This window comes from Pistacia vera, unplaced genomic scaffold (genome assembly GCF_008641045.1).
Source record: "Pistacia vera cultivar Batoury unplaced genomic scaffold, PisVer_v2 Contig102, whole genome shotgun sequence".
Lineage (NCBI taxonomy): Eukaryota > Viridiplantae > Streptophyta > Magnoliopsida > Sapindales > Anacardiaceae > Pistacia > Pistacia vera.
The window spans coordinates 1121949-1144635 of NW_022195050.1; the positions used below are offsets into that span (position 1 = coordinate 1121949).

Genomic DNA, 22687 nt, shown 5'->3' on the forward strand with positions numbered 1-22687 from the left:
ATTCTATTGGAGACTCAAAGGAATCACTGATTCAAAAAACCCCAATTTTCCAAAACCCTAATTTCATAAAACCCTAATTTCACAAAACCCTAATCTCCAAGAAATGGCTCTGATACCATTGTTATAACCACGCACACAAGAATCAACCAAACAAAGATTACAATTAAGAATCACAAATCAGACGCACAAGAACAACAAGAATTTTACCATGGTTCACTTGCTCTATTTTGAGCAAGCTATGTCCACGTTGAGCTCAGGAAACACACGAGCTCGCTGCACTAAATCACTGTCAAGATTACAGATTACACACACAGCAACACAAAACCCTCAATACCCCTTCTTCAACCCGTAACTCACCTTAGAGATTATACCCTTTGAATCCCTACTAATAGCGTATACAAATACACCCAAAATGACCTGATCCAGTCACTCAATCAACAAGTTACAAGATTCACACAACCCAAATTGAAAACCCTAAAAGACTCAAAATGGTGTTTAACGAAGAAGAGAGAGTTTTGCAAAATAATACTACGCGTACAAAATGCCAAGACAGATATGTTTTTATATGGTTGACTGTAGGGTTTAATTCCAGCAGTTGGATATTCTCTTCATCAACGCTCAAGATTGTTTTCTCAGTTTAGTTCAAAATGAAGTTGTCCCACTTAAGTTCTAATATGACAGTGTTTCAAGCCATCATCCAATAGTGGTATACTTTGGAATTAAGCTTTATGTACTTAATTACTACTAGTTATAGTAATTTAATGAATTTGACTGTTTGAGTTTACCAATTACCTGATCTCTTCAATAGTTCTTGGAATTGTTTGTCGATATAATAATTGAATAAGGTGGTGTATTTTGGAATTAAGCTGCTGGGCTTTATATATAGTACATTAATCATCATATTAAATTTAATCTTGTGTGTATATCTAATATCTTAATTACGTTATAAATTAATTATTATTACTACGGTCCACGTACATAAAGGACTTCTGGTGGTTATAGACTTAATTGAGACTTACGAAATTTGATACATGTATGAGAGAGCTAGTTGTAATTCGGCGCTGTTTTCTTTGGGTTTCATCTAGATTTCTTAAATTTTACACCATTCCTTCTATCTAATCCAAACATTTGTATCTTTCCCTCTGTCTTATTGTATAAATACCTATACCGTTTCAACATTATCTTCTCATCAACTCACCTTACCTTCAAATTCTTAATTTCTACCTAATTAAGTATCATCTTCTCTGTTAACCCATATTAGTCTTAATATATTTCTCTCGTATTCAGCAAAAATGGCGATCAAGTGCTTCCATACTCATCTGTACATGTTTTTCCTCGTTTTCTGTATTTACAACTTGCATTCATCATCTGCAGCAACAAACTATAAGGTGTTAAGTTTTGGAGCCAAAGGCAATGGTGTAACAGATTCCACCCAAGCATTCAGCAAAGCATGGGCTGCAGCTTGTGGCTCCACAGAATCAACCACAATTTATGTACCAAAAGGAAGGTATTTGCTTGGTTCTATGACCTTTAAAGTTGACTGCAAAAATACAGATATCAATATGCGCATTGATGGAACTCTAGTGGCTCCATCAGATTACCGTGTACTAGCTCAAGCTGACAACTGGCTAAGCTTTGAAGGGGTTAGCGGTGTTTCCATCATCGGTGGAGCACTGGATGCCAAGGGAAATGCGTTGTGGAATTGCAAGGCTAAAAGCACTAATTGTCCCAATGGAGCTACATTACGGAATACATAACTTTCTTTCTAGTTTTATTTTGATTTTACGATGTCTTAATTTATGAAATCTGTTGTGTGTGTGTGAATGCAGACAGTGAGTTTTAGCAAATCAAACAATATCAAAATCAAGGGACTTATATCACTAAATAGCCAAATGTTTCACATTGTTATCAACGGTTGCCAGAATGTTCATGTTGAAAGAATTAAAGTCATAGCTACCGGCGATAGCCCCAACACAGATGGAATTCATGTCCAATTATCTAGAAATGTCAATATCATGAGCTCTTCCTTTAAAACTGGGGATGATTGCATCTCAATTGGCCCTTGAACTAAGAACTTGTGGATTGAACGTGTCACGTGCGGCCCCGGTCATGGTATTAGGTAATTCAAACATTTATCATCTAAAACTACTTAACTAATTAACAACAAACATCTCATCTTCCATATGATATTCATACCGAGAATGTTTTTCTTTGATTTATAGCATTGGGAGCCTGGGCAAGGATAGAAATGAGGAAGGAGTCCAAAACGTGATAGTTCAAAACACAACTTTTGTAGGTACTCAAAATGTGTTGAGGATAAAGTCATGGGCTAGACCTAGCAATGGATTTGTCTAAGGCATTCGGTTCTTAGATGCTACAATGCGAAATGTTCAAAATCCCATTATTATTGACCAAAACTATTGTCCTCACAACTTAAATTGTCCAGGCCAGGTAAAGATCTCCTAAATATTTCTATGTAAATGAAAATTTTTAGATCCATTATGTTCTCAATAAATCTTAAAAAATGTATAGCATCACTATTTATACTTTTTTTTTTTTTTTACATCCAGGTTTCAGGTGTCCAAATTAGTGATGTGACATATCAAAATATTTGGGGAACATCTGTTGCACCAGTTGCTATAAATTTAAATTGTAGCACAAAATACCCTTGCAAAAGAATAAGATTACAAAATATAAACTTGAAGTATTCAAACCAAGTCGCTCAATCATCTTGTAGTTACGTAACTGGGAAGGAACTTGGCTTGGTTCAACCCAACAATTGTTTGTAATTGAATGGTATAAATATAAGTTTGCACATGAAAGAATGTAATTGTACTCTATTCTTTCTTTATGAATTCTTTTATTGCCACTGACTGAATTCTTTAAGTTATGTGACCAACAAGCTACTGTTTATCGTGCAAGTGCAACATATTATGATAACTAAGCCAGATGTAAACTAATAAAAATTATTACCAATTGGTATGTGCCTCAGTTAAACTATTAATTAAACTGTAGTCCAGTACCAATATGGATGTATCGACTAATAATGGAATAATTAACTATATTTATGCACATTTTAATGTTTTATTGCAGTTTTACAAGTCAAAAGAATATTGATGCAAATATTTTTAAAGCTCTAATCAATGTTTAATAAACCTGGGATATTACAAGGTAATTATAATCTATTTCCACAATTCAATTTAACCACCTATGAATTATGATTTGGGAGTGTAATCAAAGCCAAGGTTGTTTTAGGCAGACGGAGTAGGTTATTTGGGGAGCGCCAATTTATGAAGCCAAAAAAAGAAGGGCAAGGTGGATGTAAGAACTAGAGCTCGCGACACGAGCTAAAGCTAGGGGTTTACTTGACAGGTAGGAAATTGACGGTGGATGAAGGCACGAAAATTGAAAAAAACGAGTATGGCTGTGGATGATGGCAAGAAAATGGAAAAACCTAATTATGGCATTGCTAGTTTGACTTGAAGTGAGGGAGGAAATGAAAATGGGACGAAAAATCTTGAGACTGGCATAACTGGAGCCTTAAACGAAAATGGGTCAAGAGAACTGACAGAGGAAGATAGGAATATCCCATGAGATGAGGCTTTACAAGTGATTCGCAATACCAGACGCATTGTGGCGGAAACACCAAATAGAGGACTGACCCTCAATCAACGAAGACCACCATCTTCAAACTTTAATTTGGCAAGTGGAGATGATGACAACCGAGCTCGGTCAAGGAGCCTACCGATGAAGCGACGAGGTGTAATGAATGGTGAAACTCAAACGCCTGTGACAAGAGCTTCGATCGATGAGAAAACAAGGAGCAGGTTTAGAGACCAAAACTCTCATGGGTTGATTCTCAGGTTAGTAGGAGAGGAGGCCGAGTCGGGCAATGGGTTAGACGTAATTCAGGCCTAGAAGCAACAAAAAGGGTTCGACCATCAAGTAGTCAATGGGCAAAAGCAAAATGAAGGACCAAAGGGGAAAGCAAGTATTGCGGGCCTGGATAATTGGTTGGGCTTTTGTAGAGATGTTGGACCATTTAATGGGAAGTCTAGTGGGCAGAAGGCTCACCATGGGTTTGGGTTAATACCAAAGAACAAGGCTAGGTGCAAAATGGAGGCTCAGAGGAAAGGGAGAATTTTTCTTTCCAAATGACTAATGAGGAGTAGATGTCCGGCCATCTTGATGGGCAATTGAATGCTTATGAGGGGAATCCTATTGAAGGGCAAAAAAGAAGCAGGGCGAACGTTGTTCATGAAAGGACACTACGGGAAAAACTACAAATGAAATATCATGAGCCAATCGTAATTAATGGAGGTACCACAATGGTGAGGGTGCCGCTTTCTTTGACTATGGAGGGAAGGAAAAAATGGGGAAATTGCTTGGTGGGGTCGTTTATTGAACGAAAGCCTCTGTTTCATTCGGTTCAATTTATGACTTTGAAATTGTCGCAAAAATATGAGATCAAGGATATTATGATGAATGAAAAGGGGTTTTTCTTTTTCAAATTTGAGGAAGAGGCAATGATGTTTCAGTGCCTAGAGGATGGCCCATGGTTATTTCAAAACAAGCCTATTCTGCTACAGAAATGGCAACCTAAGATGGAAATAAATAAAGAAGCACCACAATTTATACCATTATGGGTAAAGCTTTTTGATGTCCCATTAGAGTTGTGGAATGCTGAGGGACTGAGTTACATTGCCAGTGGGGTGGGTAAACCTCTAGGGGTGGACAAAATAATGGAAGACACTTGCAGATTTGGAGTGGGCCAAATAAGCTTTGCAAGGGTTCTCATGGAAGTTGATGCTAGATGCCCATTACCGGCAGTGACAAAAATTCAAATGCCTAATGAGAGAAATTTGGCACTTAAGGTTATGGATGTAAAAGTGGAGTATCAGTGGCACCCATCACAATGTGCAAGATGTTGCGTGTTTGGTCACGGGGAGGTCTCTTGCCCACGACAACCTAGAGTGGAGAGTCAAGGGAATATAATGGAGAATGTGCAGAATAGTCCTGATAAAGATGAGGGGTTCCTAAAGGTTTCTAGACGAGGCAAAGGGAAAGGAGTTGGCGGACCTAGAATTGATAATCGCCCTAATCCTCAGTGAACAATTTCGAGCTAGCCAAAATAGGGGAAGACTAGTCAGGTTAAAGGAAAAGCTGTGATGGCCCCTAGATCCCAGAAGATCACTCAAGACAAATCCAAGGAGTAGCAACCACCCATTAGTGTGGAAAATTCTTTACGGTGCCTTGTAGCCGAATGTGAGGAGAATATGAACTTGATGGACAGAAATGAGGAGGAAACCAATCCATTGGATATGAAAGTAGGAATTGGATTAGAAGTTGATTGTGAATCTAATATGGAAGGCACAAACGTAGAATCAGATATGACATCCATGACGGGTTTTATGAAAGAAGGAACAATTAACAAAACGAGTAGGAAGGACTCGGGGGGAAGTCTAGATGATCCCCTAATCACCACTTCTTGTCATGCTTGATATAGCTTACTAGAATATTAGGGGGCTTAACTAGCCCCTTAAACAAGAGGAAATTCGTAGTTTGATTCGAAAGAGACATCTTGCACTATGCTCATTGGTGGAAACCAGAGTGGCTCATCCAAACACTAATAGTATTTTTGAGAACGTTTTCAAAAGATGGACGCGGGTGTCTAATGTTGACCAGTGTTCTAGAGGATGTAGAATTGTGGTTGGATGGGATTCAGATGTTTATATGTTGGATGTAAAAGAGGAGACGGATCAAGTGCTTCAGTGTTTGATTCGGACCATTAGTAGTGAGATAGAGATTCATTGCTCTTTGGTCTATGCTATGAATGACCATACAGGTCGGCAAGACCTTTGGAATGAACTTTGCCATCATAAGCTCGAGGTGGGAAATAGTCCATGGCTAATTTTGGGGGATTTCAATGTCACCTTGCATTCAAGTGAGAGTATGGGGGGTACTAACTACGTCACTCCAGAAATGAAGGAGTTTAGGGATAGTATGCGAGGTTGAGGATCTTAGTTAAGCTGGGATACTGTACACTTGGAATGGAAAGCCGCATGGAGAGAAGGGAAACTTGAAGAAGCTTGACCAGGCAATGGGTAATGCCCACTTTGTTGCCCAGTTAACACGGTTTTTTACCCTATGGGATCAGTGACCACAACCTGTCATTGACAACCTTCCTTCTTCTGACTACTTCTAAACCTCGGCCCTTTAAATTCTTCAATTTTCTAGTTTACAAAAAAGATTTTAAGCCTTTGGTGTAGAGGATTTTGGCTTTGGACGTTGAAGGGGTGTCTATTTATAGGGTGGTTAAAAAATTAATGTTGTTAAAACCCCATTTCAGGATGTTGAACAAAAAGCAGGGCAACCTCAGTCATAGGTGGACATTTTGAGGAATGAAGTTGAAATGATCCAGCGAGCTCTGGACTTAGATCCTTATAATAGAGAGCTTCGTGACCAAGAGGTGATCTTCTCAAATGTTTTTCGAGTAGCTCTTCTTGATGAAGAACAATTCCTTAAACAAAAAGCGAAAGTCCACTGGTTGAGCTTAGGTGATCAAAACTCAGCTTTTTTCCACTAGTCCTTAAGAATAGCCAATAATTTGCAAAGAATTTATAGGATCACGCGGGGTTCGAGAGAAATTGTGGAAGGCTACGAGATGGTGGAGGAGTTTGTCTCGTTCTTTGAGTAGCTCCTTGGTACTAATAGCTCGGTTACCTCTTTGGATGGCATGAATGATATGTTTCCGATTCAAGTGTCTAATTTCCTTAAGACTAACATGATATGTCCAATCTTTTCAGAAGAGGTAAGGCAAGCTATGTTTATTATTGGTGATGATAAATTGGTTGGTGAAGCTGTATGTGTTAACTAAAATTGGTTTGGTAATGAGCTCAGTTGTTAATGTTCTTTGAAGTATTGATTAATGTGTCCTAAAGTTGCTATGGTTACTGAAGGTGTTTGTGTTTTATAAAAATTGGTGATGAACAAATAGCTTGTTTTATGTTCTTTACTTGTTGGTTGCTGAATCTGAAATATGGTGAAATTTTTGGTTGCTGAAGTGCTGAATTTGGCATATGGTGAAAGTAGTGAACAATTGAGTTAAACTTGTTGATTAATGATGAAGTACTGAATCTGGCATATGGTGAAAGTAGTGAACAAATGAGTTAAACTTGTTGATTAATGTTGAAGTATTGAATCTGGCATATGGCGAAAGTAGTGAACAAATGAGTTAAACTTGTTGGTTGCTGAAGTGCTGAATCTGAAATATGGTGAAATTGGTGAACATTGCTACCGTATTGAAATGTTGGAAACTTTGTCAACATTGCTGCTACATTGAAACTAGAAGTTTTATTATTTACCTTTATATTTTTATTTACTTCATTATGTTGTAATTAGAATGTTATGTCAAATGATAAAGCAAAGTTTTTGTGTCAAGCTAAAACTGGGACCCAGTTTAGCTTAAGAGGGGATGTTAGATATAAAAAGTGTAGGATGTCTCTGTTTCTCCTAAGCGGTGCCATTTTGTTAAAGTGTTAGTAAAAGGACTGTACGACGTCGTTTTGTAAGTATAATGGGTAGTTAAAAGTCAATCCTTATACTTACTGTTGTGGTTAATTCAGATCAATGAAAATTCTAGAATCACTTCGAAGCTTTCTTTAAATTCATTCTAATTTCATTCTTCGTTCGTGAACCCTAACCACTCATAGAATGTATGTGCCTCATGTTAGTAAGTGGCCATCTTCGCACAATGGAAAAGCGTATTTTAAAACGAAAAAGATCACTTACAAATCCAAAAATCCAGGCACAGATTATATTATTTACGTGCATAAACTTAAAACGTATAAAAACAAATCTGCAAAAATAAACAACCCATACAAGTATCCAAAAACACTTACGCACGTTTGGAGGCTTCTCCAAATATCTCTGGGTCTGATTTTGCTACTCGATTCAACGTAGAAACGCACTCACGCTGTCTAAACGAAGTCAATCTGTAGAACCCTTGATTATTTTGCTAGAATAACCAAGGGCTTCAAGAATCAAGGAAGATCAAGAGAAAAAAGGAATTTTTCTTTTGCACTCAAGAGTGAAAACGTGAGAGAGAGTTTTTGGGCAGCTAGGGTTTTTCTTTATTTTGTAAAATTCTCTTTTGCTTTAATTTAATTTGCACTTATATAGTGCAACTAATTAAAACCCTATTCCATTAAGGAATAGTCATGGGCACCAATACAAACTCACCCTTGCAACCAAACACCCTATTATTAGTAAAATCAATTAATATATATATATATATTAACATTTAATTAATAATAATTCATTTAAATATACATATTAATATATATTCAAATATAATCTCACTAATTTTAATATTGATATTAAAATTAAACATAGGCAACAACCTCAACAAATTTATTTGCACTGTGAGACTATCAAAATACCATTTCGTCCCAAAAGACGAAAATACCCATCTCATAGACTGATTCTTATAAGTGTGTGACCAGTAGGCTCCTCATCATTTTGGCAGTGAGTAGTATTGTGATTAAACTCTAATTAACCGTCTCACTACACATAGACCAAGCTTGCCCCTTAGCAAGGTATCATGACCACCCGATAGATTCGGATTCAGCGAAATCGCAGCCTGTCAATGGTATGGTTACCGTGAAATCAAATTTTTTCATCATCTGTTATCTCATTGCGGTTGGGGTACAAAAATAGTCCTCGATATGATTGTATTCAGTTATTGGACCAATGATAGAAATATTAAATTGGATTGAGTTACAACTCAATCCCATTGTGGCCATAGATTTAGTGTCATTGTCATTTACTGAATTACAAAGTGAGATAACTTCTCCCGTACCCGAGAGTGATGAATCCTTTGTTGATCTAGCATAGTCTCCATACACTTCTCAATGTAGCCAATCACTACCGTATTGATAGCTCTAAATAGAACTACATTGGACTGGTGTCAAACTACACCAATTGGTGCACAAGGCACTCTGATGATCTCAATTTTGAGGATCACATGCACCACCATCTGTTAGAGGAATTATTCCATAGACACTAGGATTACCATCCATATGGAATCCTCTGATGAGTCTGTCTAGTGAACTTGCCTATAACAAGTACTCATGTGTTGCACCAAGTTGTTGGCAAACAACATTGACAAATGAGATCAGTCATTATCTTTCGACAAGGTCGTTTAACACTATGATAGTCTTACCATATTATCTGTGTCCTTAATCAGAATAATATTGGGGCTACGGACATTTCTATAATGACCATCATATGTTATCATAGGGTTCTCACTATCAAGATTTGAAGCACTTGATACCCTCGTCACGGTTTTACCATCCTAAGGACATATATCATTACATATAATTATGATTTACACGATATAGAAGAATATGCCTTTTATTGATATATAAACATTATTACAAAGTCAATTTTACAATAATTGATTGGCTCTAGGACATCTACTCTAACAATCTTCCACTTGCACTATAGCCAATCATTCATGTATCTCATATCGAATGACCTTAAGTGCTTCTCACGCTTCTACTGTGACAGAGGCTTCATCAGTGGATCAGCGAGATTATCATCAGTATGTACTTTGCTGATCTGCACGTCTTTTCTCTCAACTATTTCTCCGATGAGATGAAAACACCTAAGTATGTGTTTGGACCGTTGGTGAGACCGTGGCTCCTTCGCTTGAGCTATTGCTCCGTTGTTGTCACAATAGACTTCTACTGGATCAACAATAGTGGAGACCACACCAAGTTCAGTGATGAACTTCTTGATCCAAACTGCCTTCTTGGCCGTGTCGAATAATGCTATATACTTGGCTTCCGTTGTAGAATCTATTATAATGCTTTGCTTGGAGCTCTTCCAGCTCACTGCACCCTTATTGAGGCAAAATACGAACCCAGATTGCATCTGTTTGGAAACTAGCATCACTGTATCTTTCTACAGTGAGCTCACCTTCCCTTCCATAAACCAAGAACATATCCTTGGTCCTTTTCAGTTACTTAAGGATGTTCTTGATAGCTATCTAGTGATGCTCGTCTGGATCTAATTGATATCTACTACAAGTGCTTAATGCACATGAGACATCAACCAGAGTACATAACATGACATACATGATGGATCCAATTGCTAACGCATATAGGATCCTTTTTCATTCTATCTCTCTCATCGTGTGTTTTAAGACACATATCTTTAGAGGGATATACTCCATGTGACATCGGAAGAAATTCCTTCCTGGATTCTTTCATACTGAATCTCTTAAGTACCTTGTCTATATATGTACTTTGACGTAGGCCAAGCAACCTACGTGACCTATCATGGTAGATCTTTATTCCGAGAATGTAAGTTGTTTTTCCTAAGTCCTTTATAGAGAAGCACTTGGATAACCAAGTCTTTACTGACTGCAAGTTAGGCATATCATTCCCAATCAGAAGTATGTCATCGACATATAATACTATGAATGCCACTGTTGTAACACCCCACTTGAAATACGTAGCCACTGTTTACGGTATGGCCTAAAGAATTACTGAATTGCCCCTAAATGAGTTTATATATTGTTCATGTTGTTTGGTTGGTCTTCGGTTGAGTTTATGTTTTGGGTTTGGTTGAGTGTGTACCTTGGAATTGATCAAGACTTAGCAAATTTTGGAGTTTCAGTCTTCGCCGGGGCGAGGAAGAAGCTTTGCCGCGGCGACGTTGATTCTGAGTTGGCGGTGTCGGTTCTGGACTATTTCGTCGGGGCGACAGGAAGTTCTTCGCCGCGACGACGATACGGCAGAAAAGTTCCTTGAGGTTTCTAGAGAATTCTTCTTTTGGGGCAGAATGACCATTCTACCCCTAATTAGTAGGAAAAGTGGGGAGTAAAATGTAAGGAAATTTCATGGAGAATAGTGTAAAATGGGGGTGAGTTTGTAGAGAATTAAAGGATAAAGGTGGAAATTTCAAGAAAGAGTAAGGGCAAAATGGGAAAGAGTGGCTATTATATGAGTTAATAAGGGTTGAGTTCTCTAAACCCATTCATTTTACCCATTTCCACTGCCTCTTCATCTCCCATTTTCTCTCAATTTCTCACTCAATTTTCTAAGGGATTTTTGAGAGTTTTGAGTTGGATTTTGACAAAGAAGTGATCCTAAGCAAGAAGAGTTAAGAATCCCTACTTTAGATATGATTTTTATTTATGTAAGGGTTAAGTTCTTACTAAGTTTATACTTAGGAAATAAGGGAAAGTTATGATCCTACAAGAGTAGAGAGCTTTAGTGGAGACTACTCAAGTATGAGGTAAGTAAATCCAACTCAAGCTAAAGTTTAAGAAATTCTTAAGTAGAGATTTATTTATGCATGTATATATGATGCTTATTGAGAAATTGAGTAGAGATGTATGTTTATTTGTTGAGAAATTGAGTTGAGAAGAGTATTTATATTATGTTTGTTGGATATTTCCTTTATGGAAAGTGTTTATGAGTAATAGTTTGAGATGAAGTTGGAGGAGATTGAGTATGTATTTTGGGAGTGTTTTTCTATGATAGGGTTTATGCCCATAGAAGGGAATTTACTTCCAATTCTGGATGGTTAAAAAGAGAAGGAGAGTTGTAGTTAGAGAAGAGTTTTTATGTGCACATGAGTTGCTTGATGAAATGCCTAAGTGAAATCTGCCCTGTCACTGCCGTAACTTTCTAAGTGATTTTTGGGCATGTTACGGATTGAACTGGGCTGAGACCAAAACATAGAAGTTATAGCCCTGTTTCTAAGCTTTGAAACGAGACCAGAACCGTAGTAATCAGAGGTGTATAATGAAAGTTATGGTCTTTTTAGTGTGACCTGTGCAGAATGACAGTTTTGAGGAAATCTTGCATTTGGCATTTCAAAAGTGCATTAATGAGTATGAACCATCCATATGCATTAGTTGTGCATTAAGAAGTAGCTTGAGAGAGAATATAGAATGTTGAGTATGAGCTACCTTATGAGTACTAGCTTAAGAGTAGAAAATTTTGAGTATAAGCTATATTATAAGCAATAGCTTGAGTAAGAAAGAGTAGAGAATGTTGAGAATAGCAACTCTTAAGAGTAAAGAGAATGAGAATACTCTGATAGCAAAGAGAAAAGTTGAGAAAGAGTAGAGAATTACTCTAAGAGTTAAGCTACATTATGATGAGTAGCTAGAGAAAGAGTAGAGATCTTGTGCACAAGAGTTAAAGAAGAGAATAGAATAAGTTGTGCGATGGGGAACCTGTGAGTGACGAGTAGAGTCACGCAGAGTGGAACACGAGGTTCCAGCCGTGCCTCCGGTTAGATGAGGCCGTGACCGTCACGCAGAGTGGAACACGAGGTTCCAGCCGTGCCTCCGGTTAGATGGGGCCGTGACATTCAGAGAGAGAGAGATTGTACACTCATATGGCCAAAGGTTCCGAATCCATGCATAACTAAATCCGATCGGTAGCGAAATGAGCGGAAGTCACGTAGAGTGGTAGCGCCCAGCCGTGCCTCCGGTCAGATGAGGTCGTGACATTCCAATGAGTAAGAATGAGAAGGAAAAGAAATAGATAGAACAGAGATGAGAAAAAGCTAAGAGTTAAGCTACATTATGAGTAGTAGCTTGAGTATGAGTACTAGTTTGAGAAAGAGATGAGCAAACATGAGAAAGAGTAAGAGAGAGATAAGAGCATAGAGTAGGTTATGTGATGGGGAACCCGTGAGTAATGGGTAGAGTATTCCCGCATGTACGCCGCATTGAGAGAGCGGCATGAGTATCAGATAGAGAAGTGGTGTAGCCCGTGAGAGTGCATGCGGATGAGGGCTATACCCGAGTACCCGAGAGAGAGATTATACACTCACGTGGCCAAGGGTTCCGAATCCATGCATAACCAAGTCCGATCGGCTAGAATGAGAAGAAGTCACATAGAACGGGAGCGAGTCCCGACCGTGTATCCGGTAAGATGAGGCCGTGACTACTAGAGAGAGAGTTAACAGAAAAGAGTTATGAGAAAGAGAAACAGAAATGAGAATGAGTTAATAGCAAGAATTAAAGAATGAGAAGCTTGAGAAAGCTTGAGAAAGAATGAGATAGAAAGAGAGAGAATATGAGAAAGAATGCGAAAGTTTGAGTTAGTAAGAATAAAGAGTAGAAGAAAGAAACATGCAGTTCTTTTACATTAGTTGCATGTACACCTCATAGATGTATGTACCATGAGTTCTTCCATGGTTAGTGAGAGTATAACGAGAATGAGAAAGAGAACCATGATTTTCCTTCATGGTAAGTATGATGAGAATAAGAGAGAACCATGATTGCCCTTCATGGTGAGTAAGAATAAGAGAAAAAGAACAGAGAGAAAGAAAGAGTTAAGAGCAGAACAGAGTTAAAGGAGAATAACAGTATTAGAAGGAAAGAGAAAAACAGTGAGAAATAGAAATAGCAGAACAGTTGAGTAAGGAAAGAACCAAAGAGTGAGTTGCGGGGATAGTAGTAGAGGATTTACTTACTGAGCGTTGTTGTGCTCACCCCATTGTTCTTCTCTGTTTTGCAGGAAATAGGAGCAACGGTCGGATGGACGTCGAGGAGCGAAGAGTATTGGCACCACTGTCCACCAGCTATGATATTTTGTATTAATTAGAAAGTTTTTAATAAATGGTATTTTGTATTTGTAAAGAAGTATATTTTTATGAGTAAAGAAAAAATTTGAGCCCACTATCTCTCATATTATATACATATCTATATTTTACATAGTACGTATTATAAGAATAGTACTAAAGAGGAGTTCTTACAACTGTGCTCCCATTTACCTTTTTGTAAATACAAGGCTCATCTTCACTCTTGATAAAACCGAATTCTTTTACGGCTTCATCAAAACGAATGTTCCAACTCCTTGAAGCTTGTTTGAGTCCATAAATGGACCTCTGTAACTTGCATACTTTATCACCTTGTCCATCAAGAATGAAACCATTGAGGTTACGTCATATACACATCCTTTTCAAGGTTTCCATTAAGGAAAGCTGTTTTGACATCCATTTGCCAAATTTCGTAGTCATGATATGCAGCAATCGCAAGCATAATCTAGATGGACTTAATCATGGCAACCAACGAAAAGGTTTCTTCATAGTCAATACCATGAATTTTTTTGAAACGTTTGGCAACCAATCGTGCCTTATAAGTATGCACCTTGCCATCCATATCAGTCTTCTTCTTGAAGACCCATTTACACCCTATGGGTTTTATCCCTTCAAGTGGATCCCCCAAAGACCATACTTGGTTCTGATACATGGATATCTCAGATTTCATGGCTTCAAGCCATTTAATGGAATCTGGATCTAATATAGCGTCTTCTTAGGTTCTGGGTTCATTGTCTTGGTAGACCAATACGTCACGATGTTGAGTCACTAGAAAATCATATCTCTTAGGCTCATGAAGTACTCTTCCAGACCTACGTAGCTCCTGTGCTATTTGAGGTGGTTCACTTTGATCAACGAATTGTAGAGTAACCTCCTCACGATGTTCAACCACCTCTTGTGGTACATCTTTCCATCCTTGGTCTAATGTATCTTGTGGTTCTAGAACTTCATCGAGTTCTACTTTTCTCCCATTAGTACCTCTTAAAAGAAATTCTTTCTCTAAGAAGACACCAGTATGAATGACAAATTTTGGGCTCTTCTGGATAGTAGAAATAGTACATTTTGGTTTCTTTAGGATACCCCACAAAGATACATTTTTTCAGATTTTGAGCTCAGCTTATTCGAAGTCAACTTCTTGACATAAGCTTCATAACCCCAAATCCTTAGATAAGACAAGTTGGGCTTCCACCCACTCCACAGTTCATATGGAGTCTTATCTATAGACTTTGACGGCACACGGTTTAGTACGTAAGTCATAGTCTCTAGGGCAATACCCTAGAATGATGCAGGTTGATCACAACTCATCATGGACCTAACCATGTCAAGCAAGGTTATGTTTCCCTCTAAGACACTTCATTGTACAGAGGTGTATATGGAGGGGTGAGTTGTGATACTATCCCACATTCTTTCAGGTATTCAGAAAATCCTGAGCTCAAGTATTCACCTTCTCGATCCGGCTGAAGAGCCTTAATACTTGTGCCCAACATATTCTGTACTTCATTTCTGAATTCTTTGAATTTATCAAAGGCTTCAGATTTATGTCTCATAAAGTAGACATAACCATATCTACTAAAATCATCAGTAAATGTGATGAAGTAGGAATATCCACCTCTGGCTTTAACTGTTAGTGGATCGCATACATCACTATGGATGATGTCTAACATTTCAGTAGTCCTTTCACTTTGTCCTATGAAATGCGACTTGGTCATTTTGCCTAAAAGGCATGACTCGCATACGTCAAATGGCTGAAAGTAAAAAAGGTCAAAAACTTCATCCTTTTGAAGTTTTGTTATGCGGGTTTGATTAACATGACTTAATCTACAATGCCAAAGGTATGTTTGGTTTTGATCACTATGTTTAGCTCTCTTAGTTTCAACATTGAAAATATCCTTATTGTTTAAATCAAAAACATATAATCCGTTATATAACCTTGCAATTCCAAATACCATTCAAACTAAGGGACAACAATCCATTAGAAATCTCAAAACAATATCCTAATTATCCAAAACGAATACTAAAATAATGTTTCTAGAAATCGCAGGTACAAAATAACAATCTTTGAGTTCTAATATTAAGCCCATAGGCAAAGATAAACAATAAGTCCCTAAAGCTAATGCAGCCACATGTGCTCCATTTCCAACTCATAGGTCCACTTCTTCCTTAGAGAGCAATCTACTTTGCCTTAGTCCTTGCATATCAGTACAAATGTGAGTACCACACCCTATGTCAATGACCCAAGATGTTGAAGGAGAGAAGTTAATCTCAATCATGTACATACCTGAAGTCAAACCGTCTAACTTCTTCTTGTTCGCGAGGAAAGCCTTGCAATGTTTCCTCCAGTGGCCAGGCTTGCCATAATAGAAGCAGACTACCTTCCCACCTTTCCCAACGCCACCCTCAGGCTTGAGAGCATCTTGTCCTTTGGGCTTAGGCTTAGGATTGGCCTTGGCCTTTCCCTTGCCCTTACCTTTTCCTTTACTTGTAGCAACCAGTAAAATAGGCTTGGACTTTTTCATGTCCTGCTCCACAATCCTCAGCATGTTCAAAAGCTCTGACAATGATTTCATAGTCATGTTCATATTGACGTTCATTATGAACGATGAAAAAGAATCAGGTAGTGACTGCAAAATTAAATCCACTTGTAAGTCTACATCCACACCAAACCCCAAAATCTCAAGCCTCTCTATGTACCCAATCATCTTAAGCACATGAGGACCAACTTGGGCTCCCTTAGTCATACAACTTTTAAACAATGCACTCAACACCTTATACCTCTTATGTTGAGTGCTTCCTTCGAAAAGCTCCTTGAGGTGCAGAATTATGGTAACAGCGTCCATATTCTCATGTTGCTTTAACAGCTCAGGTGTCATCGATGCTCATATAAGGCATTGAACAGTATCAACATCGTCAAGGAACCTTTGGTAAGTATCTTTTACTTCCTAAGTGGCATCAAGATCAGGATCAGGCTTAGCCATATAAGGCTTGTCAAGGATATATAATTTATTTTTTGACTTCAGTACAATCTGAAGATTTCGATACTAGTCCAAGAAATTAGATCCATCCAGCCTATTCTCTTTCTCGATTATCGATTGCAGGTTGATATTGCTCATTTTTAAGTGAATCTACAATGCAGAAAAGTAAAGTCAACATAATGTTTATTATTGTTTAATATGGTCTTTTATTAAAAATGCTCCCACTATTTTCCTCAAGACAACCATCCTCACTATTAACTAGGGAAAGCCTGTTGGCTTTCCTAGTGGACTGAGATCCCATCTAGCCCATTTCAAACCTTCGCTTTGGTGAACAAGCCAAAATAGGTTGATTAGCTAGGGCAACAAACTTAATCCACACTAGTTGATAGCTCTCACTACCAACCTCAAATGTGAAGTAAGCCAACAAACCAATCACACAATATGATGATCGAAGCCATTGTCCTCAAGTGTGATTCTCAATATTAGTAGAGTGGACACTACATGTTACCACGTACACACAACAAGTGTACTTCTCTACTATGCCTATGACGTGCTCATTAATCTTCGCTTTGGCGAACAAGCAAAACACGTCATTTTAAGTCGACTCATCACCATTAAGGAAAACTCCAATGAGCTTTAACCTCTCACTGGTAGAAGTGTACCCTTCGCTTTGGCGAACAAGGTTCCAACAAACAGTGGTTTGATTAAAGTGATGTTGATGGAAGGCATTTCAAGTGACTTAATATCCTTTGTTTGAGGGTTTTATTTTACATCTCACCAATCTATTATCTTTGTTAGAATATCATTGTTTGGCATGTTATTAAACATTCAACCTTAGCATACATTCTAAACATAAATTAAACGTGTCGATACATGGCCCACTAAAACCAATTTCCTCGAGCCTAGAGGAATTGGTAGGTTAACCTAGGGTTTTAAAAATAAACTTGGGTCTTCAAGTTTGCCTCGTCATCGCTCCTTCATATCTTCATCACGATCGTTACATAGAATTTATAATAAATAAATCATATTCTAATTTACATCAATAAAATAGAAACCTCGCGTTACATGTGAGGGGAGTAAGATGAAAAGAACAAATACATAGAGAATTTATAGAGAGATGCAGGACACGCAGGTCCTATTTATTTAAAATTTACAAACAAATTAAAAATTTTAAATAAATACACCAAAGGTCTAAGGCTCATGTACCGGGCACCATGCAATTTCAAACAAGAACATTGCATATATTCAAAATAAACATTTTGAATTTGGTAGGTGAAATTATTAAATTACCCTCTTAAATGTGCAGAATGATTATTGGCTTTAAAGGTTCTAAAAACTATAATTTGGTCCCTGCGCGAAAAACATAAAAAGGAACAATAACATTCTTGCTGCGGCGAATAAAATTCTTTGCCGCAGCAAAGTTCAAATATCCTATAGTCATTGCGACGAAGTTTTATTTCACCGCGACAATCTTGAACTTTTGAACTTCAAGAAAACTTCAAAAATTCAAGAATGTTTCTTGCCTTTGCGAATTTTTATTTCACTGCGGCTAGATCTACTTTTCGGTAGGTCGCCGCGGCGAAGTTTTATTTCGCTGCAGCAAGATTCACTTTTCACATCTTGCTGCGGCAAAGTGTTATTTGGTTGTGGCAAATGACGTAGATTAGTGAATCATACAATCCATTTTTTTTGCAGTTTTTCACGTAACGACACGAATCCAAATCAAATCGAATGCACAAGCATTCAAGCAGGATACCAACCAAACAATAAATGATTCATCAACACATCATTAGTCAATCGATCAATACAATTATGCAATCAACATAATTTTTCAAATTTATGAAAACAATTTATACAAAAACATGTTATCAAACAAATCATGTTATCAAACATCAACGATTAAATAATATAATATGGTACTCGAGGCTCTGATACCACTATTAGTAAGTGATAGTCTTCGCATAGTGGAAAAACATATTTTAAAACGAAAAAGATCACATCCCAAAATCAGGGCACATATTATATTGTTTACACGTATAAACTTAAAACGTATAAAAACAAATCTGCGAAAATAAACAACCCATACAAGGATCTAGAACACCTACACATGTTTGGAGGCTCCTCCAAATATCTATGGATCTGATTTTGCTATTTGATTCAATGTAGAAACGCACTCACGCTGTCCAAACGAAGACAATCCATAGAACCCTTGATTATTTTGATAGAATAACCAAGGGCTTCAAGAATCAAGGAAGATCAAGAGAAAAAGGAATTTTTCTTTTGCACTAAAGAGTGAAAACGTGAGAGAGAGTTTTTGGGTGGCTAGGGTTTTTCTTTAATTTTGTAAAATTCTCTTTTGCTTTGATTTAAGTTGTACTTATATAGTGCAACTAATTAAAACCCCATTCCATTAAGGAATAGTCATGGGCACTAACACAAACTCACCCTTGCAACCAAACACCCTATAATTGGTATTTTAAATTTAATTAATTATTATTATTAAAATCAATTAATATATATATTAAAATATATATATTAACATTTAATTAATAATAATTCATTTAAATATACATATTAATATATATTTAAATATAATCTCACTAATTTTAATATTGATATTAAAATTAAATATAGGCAATAACCTCAACAAATTTAATTGCACTATAAGATTGCCAAAATACCCTTTTGTCCCAAAAGACAAAAATACCCCTCTCATAGACTGATTCTTAAATTATCTTCTAAGTGTGTGACTCGTAGGCTCCTCATCATATCGGTAGTGAGTAGTATTGCGATTAACTGCAATTAATCGTCTCACTACACACAGACCAAGATTGGTCCTTAGTAAGGCATCATGACCACCCGATAGATTCAGATTTAGTGAAATCGTAGCCTGTCAACGGTATGCTTACCATGCAATCAAATCTTTGCATCATCCGTTATCTCATCGACGTTGAGGTACAGAAATAATGTCAACCTCATATATCCTCGATATGTTTGCATTCAGTTATTGGACCAATGACAAGAATATTAAATTGGACTGAGCAACAACTCAATCCTATTGTGGCCACAGATTTAGTGTCATTGCCATTTACTGAATTACCTAGTGAGATAACTTCTCCCGTACCCAAAAGTGATGAATCCTTTGTCGATCCACCATAATCTCGATACACTTCTCAATGTAGCCAACCACTATCGTATTGATAGCTCTGAATAGAACTACATTGGACTAGTATCAAACTAAACCAATTGGTGCACAAGGGCGCTCCGTTGATTTCAAGTCTAAGGATCACATGCACCACCATCCGTTAGACGAATTATTCCATAGACACAAGGGTTACCATCCATATGGAATCCTCTAGTGATTCTATCTAGTGAACTTGCCTATTACAAGCACCCATGTGTTACACCAGGTTGCCGACAAACAACTTTGACAAGTGAGATCAGTCATTGTCTTTCGACAGGGTCGTTCAACACTATGATAGTCTTACTGTATTATCTATGTCCTTGATCAGAATAATATTGGTGCTATAGACATTTCTAGAATGACCACCATAAGTGATCATAGGGTTCTCACTATCAAGATTTGGAACACTTGACACCCTCGTCATGGTTTCACCATCCTAAGGACATATATCATTACATATAACTATAATTTATACGATATAGAAGAATATGTCTTTTATTGATAAATAAGCATTATTACAGAGTCAATTTTATAATTATTGATTAGCTCTAGGGCACCTACTCTAACACCTCATTAATCAGTAATTAATTCAGGGAAATGCTATGGATTAGAAACAATAAAATATTGACAACAATTCTACACACTTTGATTAATTAGTATTCTTATACAAGTACTAGAAATGAGCATTTTTGTACTGTAAGATAGTATATGTATATGTATTTTCTTTCATACCTAAATTTAAATACAATAGTAGATATTTATTATTTAAAATGTTGCTTTTGAATATATCATTATAAGTATATGCATAAAACATTCTTTTACAAATTAGTTGTGTCATATGCCAACACGACTCCTCATTACAACAACAGAGTTAACGAAAGCGTGATAATGAAGGCAACTTGTCAACAGTGGGATATAACCGTATACGAATTAGCTCCTACTTCTCCTCCTCCTTTAGGAGATTATGAGAAAGGCCCTGAATTTATTAAACCTCACGTCAACGGCTTTAATTTGGCCAATCATCCAAATAATTGGTTTCTCATCACAATGATCAATTGTATTCTACTTCACTTAATATTAAGTAACTGATTGGTGGTCGAGCTCAAATTAACCTTTTATTTAATGTCTTTGGTCAAAGTTTCAAAAGTTTCTTCACGCTAAACCTAATTTTAAAAAACAAAATTAAATGCCAATATGGATGGATGTGTTGATGCAACGAGTTAACTTAAAAACAAGGCTAACACGCGGCTATGCCTTTAGGTTTGATAAACAAGTCTCAATCACGTAAATTTAATTCGTAAAGTTTGAAAGAAAATCTGAAATGTCATTCTATATCTTCAAAGAAACAAATAATATGTTTATATAGATTGGTGACAGCCAACCCTAAGAAGACTTCCAAATAAATAAAGAAATAAAATCCTTATTAAATACAAAAATTAATTAAAAGAAGAAATCCTCATTGTTAACTAATTATAAAATAAGAAAGAACTCTAAATAAAATAGGAAAAACACTCAGAAAACTTAAACGGCCCCGAACACGCCAAACCTGTGAATTTTTGCCTTGAAAACGAACTCCAATTGGAGTATCCGGTTGATCATGACGTTGAGCTCGAAACGAGCTTTCTGTTGATATCTTACCGGCCCTTGTAACTCCTCTCGGATAAAAGTTATGGCTGTTTTAAGTTGACATGCTCATTTAAGACCTTTGGACCGTGCATTTGCGCTTCTGACGCCCAACTCTCCCCAAAAATTCATCCGTTAGACATTTTACATCATATGTTAAACATTACTTGTTATTATATTACTTTATAAATTATAATTTCCGTATAGAACGAGTAAAAATTACCATTACGAGCATAAAGGACCGAGGATTATAGACTTTGCAATTGAACGAAGTTAATTTATTAGTAATGTGGGGTAAGGTCTTGAGTTTGTGCAACTGAAAACGAGTGATCAACTTAATTTATATCAAAACTTACAATTAACAATGTTACCTTTTGTGTTTTGGTTACTAATTAAGATATCATTATGGTAATAAAAGGTTCGTTAACTTAAGTCCTAAACCATGAAAGTAATGAATTAACAAAGCCGTCACATAGATATAGGTGTGTTGAATTTTATTATATAGAGGCTGAATTAAGTTATTTGGAAGCTATATATATATGTCACTAACAAGCTACTAGTTAACGTGCATACAAAGTTAATGAGAATAGGCCTTAATCTCCATTAATCATCAACTAATTAGTTATAGTTAAATACGTAATCCAGTACGGAGTGCATAACACTATAATAAAATATTGACTATACTGACTAATTAATTTAGTAAAAAGGCATGCATTTAAATATAATAAAATATAAATAGTTAGCCTTGGCTGTGCATCAGGAATTACAAAAGAAAATACATGTAGAAGCATCTCCAATGGTGCTATTTATTTTAAATAGTATATTTTATATAAATAAAGAGTATTATAATTAATTTTTAAATAAAAGAATAAAATTTTTATTCAAATCCAATAGACTCTTTAAGTTTTAGGAGAGAGAATATGTTTTTTCAAGAAAAAAACTTAATAGAAGAGATAAATTATAAATAAAATACATAAAAACTTGTAATTTATTATTTAAAATTAGGATAAAGAGTGAAATTTGAGAGAGTCAAACCCACTCTTTAATTTATATGTAAAGAATAAAGCATCTCCAAAGGACTTTTTACATTATTCAAACTCTTTATTATAAAGAGTTTATCCATAAAAACAAGAGTCCAATAAACTCTTTATTCATTAAATATAAATTAAAGAGTGAGTTTAACTCTTCACATTTAGAGAGTCCAATTTTACTTTCCATTCTAATTTTAAATAGTAAATTACAAGTTTTTATACATTTTATTTATGATTTATGTCTTCTA

At 36.5% G+C, this 22687-nt stretch overlaps 1 protein-coding gene and 1 pseudogene across 1 annotated transcript; both read left to right on the top strand.

The window, feature by feature from the left end:
• Positions 1 to 1325: 1325 nt before the first annotated feature.
• On the top strand, positions 1326 to 2789 carry LOC116117800 (annotated as a pseudogene).
• A 1383-nt stretch (positions 2790 to 4172) lies between these two features.
• Positions 4173 to 5111, top strand: LOC116121755. Its single transcript, XM_031407700.1, has one exon. The coding sequence runs from the start codon at positions 4173 to 4175 to the stop codon at positions 5109 to 5111; it is 939 nt and encodes a 312-aa protein (XP_031263560.1).
• Positions 5112 to 22687: the final 17576 nt, after the last annotated feature.

What these genes read in the sequence shown, in the direction of transcription:
- LOC116121755 (XM_031407700.1), top strand. Translation starts at nt 4,173, where the DNA reads ATGTCCGGCCATCTTGATGGGCAATTGAATGCTTATGAGGGGAATCCT.